This window comes from Triticum aestivum, chromosome 5B, assembly GCF_018294505.1.
Source record: "Triticum aestivum cultivar Chinese Spring chromosome 5B, IWGSC CS RefSeq v2.1, whole genome shotgun sequence".
NCBI lineage: Eukaryota > Viridiplantae > Streptophyta > Magnoliopsida > Poales > Poaceae > Triticum > Triticum aestivum.
The window spans coordinates 576150314-576164002 of NC_057807.1; the positions used below are offsets into that span (position 1 = coordinate 576150314).

Consider the following 13689-nt stretch of genomic DNA (forward strand, 5'->3'; position numbering starts at 1 on the left):
CACTGCCCGCCATATCGGAGAAGGTGGAGATCACTGGAAGGAAGCTTATGGGCGGGGTGGAATGGCTAGAGTTTGGTCTGGGGAGTCGATGAAGACAAATATGTGTGGGGTCAGGGTGGGCCAACATGGGACGAATCCGACGTGACAGACGTGCTCGGGCCCGCCCGGGCATCAACCTATTTGCCCCGGATTTGGGCTAGATATATGGGGTGTCGGTCAGATCGGCTGTTTCGGGCCGGTATGAGGGGAAAAAAATTCTATGAGACCAGGTCTCATGGATTAGCAGGTGAGACCCATCCTGATGAATGACATGTGGCATTCATAAATCACAAAGCATTTACCCCACCCCCATCTGAAATCAGGGGGAAAAGATTAGATGCTTTTTGATTTGTGAATGCCACGTGTCATCCATCAAGACGGGTCTCACCTGCTTTATATGAGACCTGGTCTCATATAATTTTTTTTGGATATGAGGCCTCCGACCGCATCACATTTTTTGATCTGTCAGTGACCGGAGAGTCCTTCAAAAGTAAGGGGCGCTTGGATGTAGATGCTCTTAAGCTGCAAACCTAAGCAATGCGCCGTGCTGGCCATTGATCCAAGTATTCAACGTTCCACAACTGTTTTGACCGATTTGGCCACAGAAAATAGTTGACTGCTGGCAGCAAAACGCCAACTCCTTAAAAAAACGCCAACCACCAGCGGAGAAGGAAGGAAGGAAAGCACAAGCAGAAGCAACCGAGCGAACGGCGACGACGACCCGAAGAAGATGGTGATGCCCACGGACCCTATGCTATGGCACAAGGTGGCCGCCGTCTCCGGTAACCCTCAACCCCCCCCCCCCCCCCCCCCTCCCCTCCTCCTCCGGTTGCTTCCGCACTCTGACGGCTGGGTGAATTGGTCGAGCAGGGGTCGCTGCGCTTGGACTGGGCACCTATGGAGCGCACATGTTCCGCCCGCAGAACCCTAGATACAAAGAGGTACACCCGGCCACTCTCCGTTCATCGATCCCCAGCCGCTCCCTCGTCCCACTTCCGGCCCGTTCCTCCAAATCATGAATCAATCTGCGTCTTACAGTTGTGGGGAGTTTTTTTCTGACAGATTTGGCAGACCGCGTCCCTGTACCATCTCGTCCACACCGCGGCGCTGCTCGGGGCTCCCATGACCAAGCGCCCCAACATCGTCAGTACCAACGCCCGCATCGCGCTTTCGCTTTTTTTCTTTTATCTAGCTGTGCGCTAATTCATGCGGTCCTTTGCTGTGTGTGCAGTTCGGAGGCCTTCTGACAACTGGGATTGTGCTCTTCTCTGGAACGTAAGTGTGTATATGTGTTTGTCTTTAGATTGCACTGTGAATTTTCGTGGGATGCAAAGAAAATGAGGACCGCTGCTCTTGGATTTTGTTTGCGTTGTTTCATTGTTTGGAATGATGATGGGATTGCACAATGATTGTTGCTCATTTCATTTCTAGGTGCTACACTGTGGCTTACCTTGAAGACAGGAAGTTCTCTTCACCAGCACCGATCGGTGGCTTTGCATTCATTGCTGCTTGGGCCAGCCTGCTCTTCTGATTGTATTGTGTTTTATCGGGTGAAAACTATGTCTACTTTACACAAGGCTTTGTATCAGTCGCTCTATTAGGTCATGATTGTACTGCTGTGGCACACAACTTTCTCATACCTTTACAAAATAATTAGAATAAAACAGTTCCCTTGATGTTTCACACTTCCTCATTTGTACATCCTGCTTAACAGTCCGATCAACTGCTCATGCCAATGAAGCTGCGTCTCTTGTTTCTTTAGATTTAATGCCAATACTTTTTCCATGAGAATCACGGGATCTTGGCTCCCGTGGTTGTCCTTGCAAACATGGTCAGCTTGATTTCTGTCAATCTCTCTGCTTCCATCCATCAACAAAATATCCTCATTTTCAGGTTATAGTTTGGTTCACCGTGCTCCCATAACTTGTATCATTATAATTTATTTAACATTGTAGAGATCGGCACGGGCACGGGCACTACTTAGTGTAGCAATGATTTGATCTATTTGCGCTACAAGTGTCAGATAACCATAGTGATTATTGCGCTTGATTATATCCTAGCTGTTTGGGTCTCTACCCCTTTACACACCATATAAAAACTTGCTCAACTTTTATTGATACAAAACCAGGTACATGACTAAAATTGAAATTACAGATGAGACACGGAGTTGAAACATTTTGAAGTATGGATCAATGTTAGGCATTGCCCTCCTGATTCGAGTAATGACATCCCCTCCACAAAGACGAAAAATGTGTCGAACATTTTTTCCATTCTTTTCCTGAAGGATCAGTGGAAGAAAACCAGGAATGCATGCGTCTTCCAGTGCTTCGCCCACCGTTATATCAGGGCACTACTTCAAAGTTACATGAGTTACGACCTGCATTGGCATGACAGCACGAAGTGAATGACATGGCTGAGAACGATCATGTTTTTGTATACTCCCTGTCATTCACAATATAAGTAGCCTAGACCATTTACACGGTTTCAAAGTAACACTTTGATCATAATTTTCTCAAAAAATATTTTGTTTCAAACAAATTCTAAATATAATTATGACAATATTCATGTCAGTTTCATATTTTGTCTAAGCTGGTAATTCTTTCTATATCGATGGTCAAACCTAAAAATGTTTGACTAGCACAAATTCGAAAACTGCTTATATTATGAATCAGGAGGAGTAAGATAAGTTATTTATATTTGGATGCTATCCTAAATTCTCTAAGAGTACACGCTGATTCCAAAGAAAAGAACTTCCTTACGTGCGTGCTTGTGTGTGCGCGCGCGTGTGTGTGTGCTTGTGGCGTGCGGGTATCTTGTGTGTGTGGTGCGTGGTTGTCCTCTGCATGTTTGATCTTGCTAGTGGAATTTCAACCTGCAAAAGTGTATGCTCCTAATGATGGTTTAGGTTATGAACATACTTGGATTTAGGTCGGTGACCATTGCAGCTGCATTGAAGTAGCAAGAACCAGCATGGTTCTTGTATTTTTGCCAGTAGCTGTTGAAGGCATAAGATGCATGGTCCCTGACTGTATTGGGAAGGTAACACGATTTGTTAGGCTCAATCATCGTACAATCTGCACCTCCAGGACCACATGCCCAGCTAAGAGCAATCTGTAGGATATCATCTGGTGTTTGCTCATCCGCTATGCACCATTGCTTCTCCCAGTTGCGATCCTCTGCTTGAAAATTTATAGGTGTAAGTATTTCTTCAAATTCCTTAAATGGTTCTGTGTTTCATTGATTTATCTGGGAGACATGAATTCAGACACTCTATTTCAGTTACTGGATGGTTCTTTTCAATGTTCAGTGATTATTTCTGTATTTACTATGGTGTCAAGGTTACAGTTGACTTTATCTTGTTAGCATAGCACCCCATGAATCTAAGTATGAACAGCAATGAGGCCATGATTTCTCAGGCTCAAAAGTTTATGGTATCTCAAGAGCAATAAATATATCCACTGATGAATCTGACAGAAATCTGCTTATGTAACTTTGAGCAGTGGATCTGGCAATAGCGGCTCGCCCCTCCCCCGGTTTACATGGTTTAAAGTCTGCATATCTTTGTTTTCAGTAACAGAGTTGAATCACTCGGTATATGCTATTTCAGATATGCACATATCCTCTCTCTACCAAGCTACCATACGGCATGTTTCAGACTGTTAGTCTTTACTATATTGCTTACTCTGAGATTGGATTTTATGTTAATAGAATTTTGAAAGAAGAAACACTGGGATGATTAGAGATAGTAAGATTAAAAAATGGAAAATAAAGGATAAATAGCGCATGAGCATTTTGGAATCAGGAGCCGGAAGTTACTTTCATACCTTGCTGAGCCGAAACTGTGGCGAAGTGAAGGATAAAATAAAGTAGATCAGCCTTGTTGCTGCTTGCTTCTTCAGATAGCAGTTCTTCACTCTGGCTGCACTTGGTGGTAAGTATGTATGCATTTTGCTTCTTTCTACTCCTAGCACCTTAACAATTAAGTAACTCTACAATGTGCTTGGTTTGATGGAAATCTACAAGTTGTGTGAAGCTCATATAAGGCTCAGTCTCTGTAGACATTAAGAGGGGAAAAGGATGGGCTAACTTTTATTATCTGAATATTAAAGGCATCCTGCACTTATTCTTTACTTCATGGACACTTCTGAGAATCTTTTTCTGCTTAAAGCGCACACTGCAATATAATGTTAAATTAAGAAATAATCAGTGATTACCAGTGATGTAAGACAATGGGAAGTAAATCTTCTTTTATTTCCAGAATTCTGCAATGAAATAAGTGAACAAAATTTTAAGTTTATTGTTTGACAATGTAGATGTTTCCTGTCAAAATTTGTGCTGGCGTTGCAATATCTATGTGTTATATCTGATATTTTGGATGGGTGCACGTATTTAGGATGGATCATACATATAGTGGAGTCATGGTTGATGCTTTAAAAAGTTGAAAATCAAAGCAAAACTTTGATATTTTCAGGCTTTCAGCATACAACTTTGATACCTTGGTACGTGGAACTACGCAAGTGATTCCGTATACTTGGAACTTATTAGCTTTGCCAATCATGTTCCTTCAGACAAGCAAAGCAAAATAAAGATTATTCCTTTCTTTATCATGCTCCCTAGACAAGCCAGGAATCTGATGCCTGACCTTGCCTTGCACTCGTTTTCTTTAGAAAACTTTCTTTCCAGTTGCCATATATGACTTCTGCCTGTGAAATCTGTTTTGTTCAGACACCTATATACATCTGAATTCTACTTGCATGGTAAAGGTAAACCTTCACCTCTGCTTCCCGTCCCTGATTCAACTGCTCTTCATCGGCACCTCCAAGTATGGGTGATGGGATCATCATGGCACCATCACCGTCTAACCAGGAGTATATCAGAGATGTTGCAGAAATTGATTTACAGGAGTACAAGGACATTGAGAACATCGCATTCTACCAGGTTGCAGCAAACTCTGGATCGGGCTTGTCTATGGAAAGTGAGAGATCACTAAGGATCCATATTTGTATAGACCAGAATGGTGTCAACTTTCTGCTTGAGTTTCTGCATCATCTTGTGGATTCGAAAGAGAGCTACAGAGGCGTGACTAATCTCCTTTTTCATGGTATTGAATGGCAGCCTGAAGCAATCCAACTTCTCTGTTCATACTTAGGCCCAGGCTCGAATGTGAAGCAGGCGGAGTTCCAAAAAAATGTGTTTAGCACAAAATCAGCTGTTGCTTTAGTCCCACTCTCGGAAATGCTCCAAAGGAACAACACCTTGAAAGCAGTTGTTCTCAATGATTGTAGAATTGGAGCTGCTGGAGCGACACTGCTTGCGTCAGCTTTGGCAAAGAACAGAAGTGTGGAAGAGTTTCAAGTATGGGAAGACTCCATGGGCTCCAAGGGAGCAGAAGAACTCTCCAAGATGATTGAGGTGAACTATATGTTGAAGCTGCTGATTATACTTGACAACAACTCCATTCCAGCGGCTCCTCTTATCTCTGCTGTGCTGGCACGCAACCGCAGAGTGGAGGTGCATATATGGGGACGCAGTCGTGATACAAGAGGTGGCATGAACAACTGTAAAATTGTTGAGTTCCTGCCAGAAACTGGAAACATGAGGATTTACAGCAATATCAATTCTACAGGCCTACAACGGGTTGCTTGTGCTTTGGCATGGAACACCACGGTGACAACATTGGACATGACAGGTGTCCCTCTAAAGTCCAGATGGACCAAAGAACTTAGAGAGGTCCTCGACCGGAATAGGAGCCTAAAAGTTGTCAAACTTACCAAGTGTTGCCTCAGGGACAAAGCAGTGGTGTATATAGCTGCAGGACTGTTCAAGAACAAGTATTTAGAGAGCTTGACTTTGGATGGGAATCACTTTGGTGGAGTTGGATTGGAGCATTTGTTATGCCCTCTTAGTACATTCTCACCACTTCAGACACAAGCCAATTCCACTTTGAAGGTTTTGAGTTTTGGGGGAGAGAGAACAAATATAGGTAGATATGGTGTGGCTGCAATCTTGCAGATGTTGGAGACAAACCAGAGCCTTATTCAGCTGTCAATATGCGATGATGCAAGCCTGAGATCAAGTGATGTTGTCAATATCTTTACAACCTTACAAAGGAATGCCACTATTCGAATTTTGTCATTCAGAGGGTGCAAGGGAGTTGAGGGGGAAGCAGTCTTACAGACCATTATGAATACTTTGCAGGTCAATCCATGGATTGAAGAAATTGATCTTCATGAAACACCTTTGCATGTTGCAGGTAAGACAGGCCAAATTTATGAGAAACTTGGCCAGAACGGGAGTTTGGTTCTGCCAAATGATTTGCTTGATTTGCCACTAAGTGCTCCTACATGCTGCCGAGTTGTTCTGTGTGGCCAAGAATTAGCAGGTGCAGTTTCACCCATCAGTACCCTCCTTTTTGCTAACCTATAGGCAGAAATAAGGCAATACTAGTTTTATTTTGTCCAGCATACAATTTTAATAACCTGTGAATTTTCTGATCATGTCAAATATCATTTGATGCAATCTCCTTCACATTCACATGATATGTGGGCCTGCTAAATTAGTACCTACATTTTGTTGACTTCACTATAAAATATCTGTACCTTACATGACAGCTTTACAAAAACAAATCTCATTATGTTCGAGAATTGGTTATAACATGTGATGCTTCAATTTGCATGTGCTCTCAGGTAAAAGCATGCTATGTAGCTCCATGAATCAGTGCATGAATTCAATGAATTTGCCTCGCATGGATGCAAGAAAAACTCTGAAGACTCCAGTTGAGCAGATGCCATTCACCGATGAGAATAAGATGAACTCAATCTTTGATGGCAACACAAAATTGACAATGTGTAATCTTGGTGGAAATGAAGGAAGTTCTGCGTTGCATGATTTCATGTTCGTGGTGCTTGGTGGTCCAAGCTTTTTCATGATTGTGTCTAGTTTGGTTGGAAAGCCTGCTACTAAATATCCAAAAGGCATAGACGAGATTGAATGGGAACTCATATATTGGCTGAGGTTCTTGATTTCAAATTATAGGCGGAGAGTATCACACTCGTTTCGACCCTGTGTAACTATAGTTCTCACCCATTATGACAAGGTATCTCATTTACCAGAAGGGCTACAGCCAATTGCTTCCGTTGTACAAAGGCTCAGAGAAGACTTCCAATCACATGCAGAAATTTACCCCACTGTTTTCGCTGTTGACTCAAGATCGTTGGTTTCAGTAAGCAAGCTCACTCACCACTTGCGAAAGACAACAAAGACAATAACCCAACAAGTTCCTCAAGTTTATGAAGTATGTAATGATTTGATCAAGGTTTTGCATGACTGGAGGTTGAAGAATAACAGAGCCGTGATCAGGTGGGCTGAGTTCTGCGAGATATGCCAGCTCAACATTCCAGTGCTAAGATTGAGATCAAGGCGTGATAATGTGGAGAAAGTGGACACACGGAGACGTGCTGTTGCCAGATCACTGCATACCTTGGGTGAAATAGTATTTTTTGAGGAACTTGGACTTCTGGTCATGAATTGTGAATGGTTCTGCCGAGATGTCCTCAGCCAGCTAGCTACATTAAAGTCAATCAAGACAGAGAGTAGTGGTGGTTTTGTCCACAAAGAGGAGCTGGAGAAGATACTGCAAGAGAAGCTGCGCAACCAAATTCCAAGGTCAAACTGGAGAACTGGTGCATCCTTGCAGGCCAGCGATATCATAAATATATTGCTGGAACTTGAATTATGCTATGAACAGGACCCTGGGAACCCACATACATTACTCTTACTACCAGCCATTCTTGGGGAAAACAAAGGAGGGGCTGAGAAATGGCAGTTAACTATGCCGGAATGCAGATTTGTTGGAAGGCGTCTCGAATGTGAAGATACACATATGCTCCTGACAAGTGACTTCTTTCCAAGACTGCAGGTAAAAACATACACCAACAGATAATTACTACTGTGGTTTGTATCTGCCAAGTGATTCTTTTCTTTTCTTTCAAAACTTGTGGCTTTGCAAACCAGCGCCGCAATTGTTGTGGTTTTCTGGTATTTACTCTTAAACATAAATTGACTGGTGGTTACACCTGGATATTACTTCAGTATAGTTTCTATACAGATTCGATTTTCTAAGGGAAGTTTCTTTCCAGGTTCGTCTGCATAACAAAATCATGTGTCTTGGACAGCAGGAAGCAGTTTATATCCTGGAGAAAAACCTTATTTATACAGTGATCAATGGTGTCCATGTAAAGGTGGAGCTGGGAATGAAGTTTGGCTCATCCATAGATGTGCTTGCATGCTCCGGTAGAAATATTACAGACATGGTGAGGCTACTCCACAAGTTTGTCATCCCAGCGATACTGAATTTGTCTCCCAATATGACGTTCAAGGAAAGCATTCTCAGGCCTGACTGTGTGAAATATCTCATACCACGAAGGTTCCGTGCAACTCAGCAGCTCCCTCTGAAAAAAATAAAGCAAATTCTACTGTCACTGCCGGCAGAAAGCATCTACGATTATCAGCATACCTGGAGTGCAGTTGAAAGCAATAGAAGGCTCATCTTAAGATCAGGATCCGACCATGCTAGAGATCTGCTGTCAGATGATGACTTCCATGAAGTTTTGCACCGTAGGTACTATGATTTACAGTTTCTCGCGACTGAACTCGCCGTCACCCCAGACAATCTGCAGCAGCCTGAAACCATCCCAGAAGCAGACGTGGTCGATCCCTCCATCCTGGGCATCGCGAGGGGCGTCGAGATGGTCCTCCAAAGACTGAAGATAATAGAGCAAGGAATAAGGGACCTGAAGGAAGAGATTGCAAGCTTGAGGTACTACGAGTATCACCTTGTGACCGAGCTCCACAGGAAGATGGACTACGTGATGAACTACAGCATTCAACTGGAAGACAGAAAGGTGCCTCAGATGTTCTACCTTGTCAGCCTAGACAACCGCTCCAGGAAGCTGGTCACAAGGATCCTGCCTGGCATGCGATCCCTGCGGGTGCACATGCTGTGCGAGTTCCGAAGAGAGATGCATGTGGTGGAGGATCAGATCGGCTGCGATCTGATCCAGGTGGACAACCAAGCGGTGCAGTCCCTGCTGCCCTACATGAGCAAGTTCATGAAGCTCTTAACGTTCGCCCTGAAGATCGGCGCACATTTCATCGTTGGGATGGGGGAGATGATTCCTGACCTGAGCAGGGAGGTGGTGCACCTGCTTGACTCCTCGGCCATGTACAGCGCATCCGCCGCGTCGGTGGGGGCTCTAGGCGCGGCAGTGATGTACGGGAGGGCGAGGAACAGCGGCGCCAACGACATGGGGGAGGATATGAAAGCGGCCAGGCAGTGGCTCGTGGATTTCCTGAGAGGGCAAGGGGTTCTGACAGGGATGGACATTGCGCAGAGGTTTGGCCTGTGGCGCGTTCGGTACAGAGACGACGGCCACATTGGGTGGGTCTGCAGGAAGCACATCACCGCGAGAGGAGACGAGGTCTTCGAGCTGCCGCTCTGAACCTATCCACTCCGGCGTGCCCGACGGCCCACGACGACCACAGGTGCCTCCCTCTCATGTCACTCTGCTGATAGCCTGATAGGTGACAGTTGAGAATAGTGCAGTTGTGTGATGCATAAATATGCTCTGTTCTTATCATTCTCTTCTGTCAAATTGTGTGTATTCCTGTGTTCTTTGGGATTGATTTGCTTGCTACTTTGCATTGACCATTTCTCTGTGGATTCATCACACTAATAGTGAAGGGTGTGATTTGCCTATGAGTATATATATTCAGAGTGATGATTTTATATAAGCTAGGCATTTGATTTCCTTGGAGAAAAACAAAACACACAAATGTTTACAATGTGACTCAGGACGGGGGGGTGGCTGCATCGGGTAATTGATGCAGAGAGGTTGAATTCATGGCTTCCTCTGCCAATCCAGACGATGGTCGCTGCTAGCTACATACATGGCGGGCAGTGTCCGATGATGCTCCGGCGAGCTCAGTGCTCAGAAGACCGGGCAGCCCTTGACGACGATGCCGGGCGCGGTGGGGCAGGTGGCGAGCGGGCAGTGGTCGACCTCGGTGCCCCACCACTTGAGGTCGTGGTGCGCGTTCTGGAGCGCGAAGAAGATGAGCACCCCCATGAAGGCCGTGCCGGCGTCGAGCGCCGCCGACAGCACGTAGTTGTACTTCTGCCACCACCCCTTGCGGTACCTGAAGACGAAGAAGTTGAAGACGGTGCCGGTGACGAGCCAGCTGGCGATGTTGGTGGGCGTGGCCGGCGGCATCCCGGCGAAGCCGTAGGAGATGACGGGCACGTTGACGAGCGCGATCCACTTCTTCTCCGGGAACGCCCGGCTCAGCAGCCACACCGGCACCGGCAGCACGGCGCCAACCACGAACAGCCACACCAGGTTCCGGTACAGCCCGTGCTGGCCGAAGAGGCGCCCCGGCCCGATGAGGCCCCAGATCACCGACGCGTCGAAGGTGACCCGGTACTTTGGGCACGTCCAGGGGCTGTCCGGGTGCAGCGCCTCCACGTCGCAGATGTTGTCGATGCTGTCCAGCATCCACCACGCCACCGCCAGGTTCACCACGCCGGCCACCACCGTGCCCACCAGCTGCACCGGCCAAGCGCACGTCGGTTAGTTCAGCCTTCAGCGAGTGATGAGCACCTCTTGCATTGTGGAGGCTGAGAGCGATCTCTGTCAGTGTGACGTACCTGGGCGGTGTACATGCAGCGTGGAGGGATCTTCATGTAGTGGCCGAGCTTGAGGTCGGCGAGGAAGGACAGCGCGTGCACGGTGCTGATCCGGCCGTAGATCTTGAAGATCAGGTTGGCGATGGGCTTGCCGGGCAGCGCGTAGCCGATCATGAACTGCGCGATGATGTCGTACCCCGGTTGCTGCAAGCAGATCAGACGATGAATCGGTTGATGATCAGTGCAGCGGTAGCAAAAATTGTAGCATTACTGATGATCTTGAATCGGTTGATGAATCGGTTGATGATCTGTGCGCATACCTGGTTGGTGGTGGCCTGGATGACGCCGATGGGGAGGGTGACCACGAACGCGAGCGCGAAGGCAAAGAGCATCCCCCACCATGGCAGCTGCACCTGCTCCTTCCACACGAAGCACATGAGCAGGGACACGGCGATGCTCCCCGCCAGCAGCACCAGGAACCACCACTGCGGCACCTGCTTGTACTTCTGCATGAGCCTGGCGTGCACGTCGAGCTTGGCCGCGGCGCCGATGGCCCTCCGGCTCTGCCGCCACATTTCGGCGCCGTGGAAGAGCAGCACGTGCACGATGGTGGCGGAGAAGCGGAGGAACCCGGAGCCGATGGAGATGGCGAAGAGCGGGCTGAGGTAGAGCTTGCCGTAGCTGTCGTAGGCGGCGACGTTGAGGTCGAAGTCGCTGGTGAGCACCTTGGTGGTGTCGTACTTCTGGCCCGCCGCCGTGAAGAGCTGGTTGGAGAAGATGGGGAAGCGGCGGGCGTCGAAGGTGTTGAAGCGCCAGTAGCAGAGCGGCACGATGACGTAGATGAACATGACGAAGCCGACGGCCGTGTTGGCGATGGACGCCCACGGCGCCACCAGCGGGCTGCCGTGGTACGCCGAGATGCCCGCCCAGTCCAGCGTGAAGGCGCCGACGCCAAGCCCGTGGTAGCCGGACCCGACCTGCTGCGCCGTGATGCTGCGCGGCCACACCCAGCACGCCCACGAGAAGAAGGTCAGGATCGGCAGCAGGTAGCCGGGGAGCGCGTAGTAGGCGAAGCTCGCGAAGAAGAAGATGAGGAAGAAGCGCATCCGCGACGGGCCCGTCGATGGCTTCCCGCCCTCCTTCGTCTCGTGCAGTGCCCTGCATTCGGTCCAAAGTTGTAACCCAAATTAGCACAATGGTGTGTTTTCTTGAGAAAAAAAAAATCATGTAGTGCAGAATCTTCCTGCGTTGCAAAGATTTGCAGTACCTGAAGAGGGAGACCTGGGCGAGATTAGAAGGCCACCACATCTCGGCAGGGTCAACCAGGAACCTCCTCAGCATGCCAGCCCAGCCATAGCCCAGAATCTGCACGCAGTTTTGCACAAGTCACTACACTTTCTCCAGTGTTTGCTTTTGTACTGTTATATTTTAAAAAACGCCACATGCATGCAAACAGGAAAACAAAGACAGTCACTTTTCTTCTGGATTATGTTTAACTAATCGCTCCATGACATGACAGTGCATCCATGATCTAGTAATATTGCACTGATGACCGCAACCTGACAGAATTTCAAAGTTGACCACGACGAATGAAATTCACCAGTGGCATGGTGCATGCATACGCAAGAATAACAGAGCTCCGCCAATTATTCGTAGGGCCATGGATTCTCAGTGACGCGCTAAGATTTTCCTCCATCCTTTCTCCGAAGAATCATTGGCGGTAACTCTCTACGCGGACCAGAACATCACATCATCGATTGGCAGCCAGACATCTATAGTGTTGGTCACATCTCTAGTCCTTAGCTAGATGCCTCGTGCCAGTCGCATTCGCGTGTGGAATCGAACACCAAACGGAACAGAGAGCACTGTCAATTCCTTGATGCGTATGCCAGCCAAATGATCAATCGAGCTTAAATTTTTTCTTCTGAACATTCGATTCTGTGAATGGCGCTAACCATGGTCCAGGAAATTAGCAGAAGAGAGAGATTGATGAACGGACCTGCGTGGAGAGGACGATGAGGAGGGCGCAGAGGAAGCTGAGGGATTGCTTGTAGTAGGCCTTCATGACGGTGATGGCGCCGATGGAGTAAGCGTCGCCGCCGCCGTAGGAGACGCCGCAGTTGGCGAAGATGGTGATGATGACGTGCTCCTTGATGTTGAAGGGCCCCGGGTTGAGGTTGAAGCTCCCGAGGCGGCCGCCCAGCAGCCGGACCTCGCGGTCGGGCAGCACGGACGCCATGAAGCGGCCGACGGGGAGCACCAGGATCTGGGCCAGGATGCCCGAGATGGTGAGCGGCTGCGTGCGGTACGTGAAGAAGGTGTTGAGGAAGATGAGCACCACGCAGGAGGCCAGCCCCAGCGTCCACGCCCGGAATGTCATCACCGGCGTCGCCGGGTCGTCCGTCTCCGGCACCACCAGCGCCACCTCCTCCACCGGGTACCGCTCCCCCTCCCCCTCCCCCTGCGCCGCCGCCTTCCCTCCCGCCGCGTCGGCCGCCGGCGCCGGCGGCTTCGCGGACGGCATCTCTCTCGCGCTCTGCGACCACGCGCTCTGCTTCGCTGGCTGTGGCTGCCCCCGAGCTACGAAGCTACAATGATTTGCTCCTGTGTATCTCCGGCGGACAAGTAGCTCAGTACACTTGCGGAGATTCTTGGATGGTAGCGCCTGACCTCTGGTCGTCCCAATTTATATTCCACTTCGCGGCTCCCTTCCCTCCACTACTCCCCACTCCTCGTACGCCTGCCGCCGCCTTTGGGTTGATTTTCTCCGTGGAAGAGAAGCACATCGTGGCCGTCCGTGGCTCTGATCGGACGGCGGACGAATGGCCACCAGGGCACCCCGACGGGCACGCGCCGGCTTACCCCCCGGCGCACGGCGGCACGCGCGCGGCGCGCCGTGGCACACGACTCATCGTGCACTGCCACTTCGTGTGATCGCGCTCGGCTGATTGGGGTTGCTCTTGTGC

The 13689-nt window shown here is 48.6% G+C and overlaps 3 protein-coding genes and 1 long non-coding RNA gene across 4 annotated transcripts; 2 read left to right on the plus strand and 2 right to left on the minus strand.

The window, feature by feature from the left end:
• Positions 1-661: 661 nt before the first annotated feature.
• Positions 662-1722, plus strand: LOC123113343 (transmembrane protein 256 homolog). Its single transcript, XM_044534556.1, has 5 exons — positions 662-821; positions 910-980; positions 1102-1182; positions 1271-1314; positions 1471-1722. Exons 1-5 carry the CDS (start codon positions 770-772, stop codon positions 1568-1570), a joined length of 348 nt encoding a protein of 115 aa, XP_044390491.1. The 5' UTR covers positions 662-769; the 3' UTR covers positions 1571-1722.
• A 409-nt stretch (positions 1723-2131) lies between these two features.
• Positions 2132-3997, minus strand: LOC123113344 (uncharacterized). Its single transcript, XR_006455990.1, has 2 exons — positions 3864-3997; positions 2132-2416 (listed from the first exon to the last, which is right to left on the minus strand). It is a non-coding gene; the product is annotated as an uncharacterized lncRNA (long non-coding RNA).
• Positions 3998-4414: 417 nt separating this feature from the next.
• On the plus strand, positions 4415-9797 carry LOC123113341 (protein TORNADO 1). The gene is made up of 3 exons (XM_044534554.1): positions 4415-6421; positions 6726-7957; positions 8178-9797. The coding sequence occupies exons 1-3, from the start codon at positions 4864-4866 to the stop codon at positions 9537-9539; spliced, it is 4152 nt and encodes a 1383-aa protein (XP_044390489.1). The 5' UTR covers positions 4415-4863; the 3' UTR covers positions 9540-9797.
• A 42-nt stretch (positions 9798-9839) lies between these two features.
• On the minus strand, positions 9840-13415 carry LOC123113342 (oligopeptide transporter 3). Its single transcript, XM_044534555.1, has 5 exons — positions 12723-13415; positions 11991-12088; positions 11044-11881; positions 10745-10927; positions 9840-10643 (listed from the first exon to the last, which is right to left on the minus strand). Exons 1-5 carry the CDS (start codon positions 13245-13247, stop codon positions 10029-10031), a joined length of 2259 nt encoding a protein of 752 aa, XP_044390490.1. The 5' UTR covers positions 13248-13415; the 3' UTR covers positions 9840-10028.
• Positions 13416-13689: the final 274 nt, after the last annotated feature.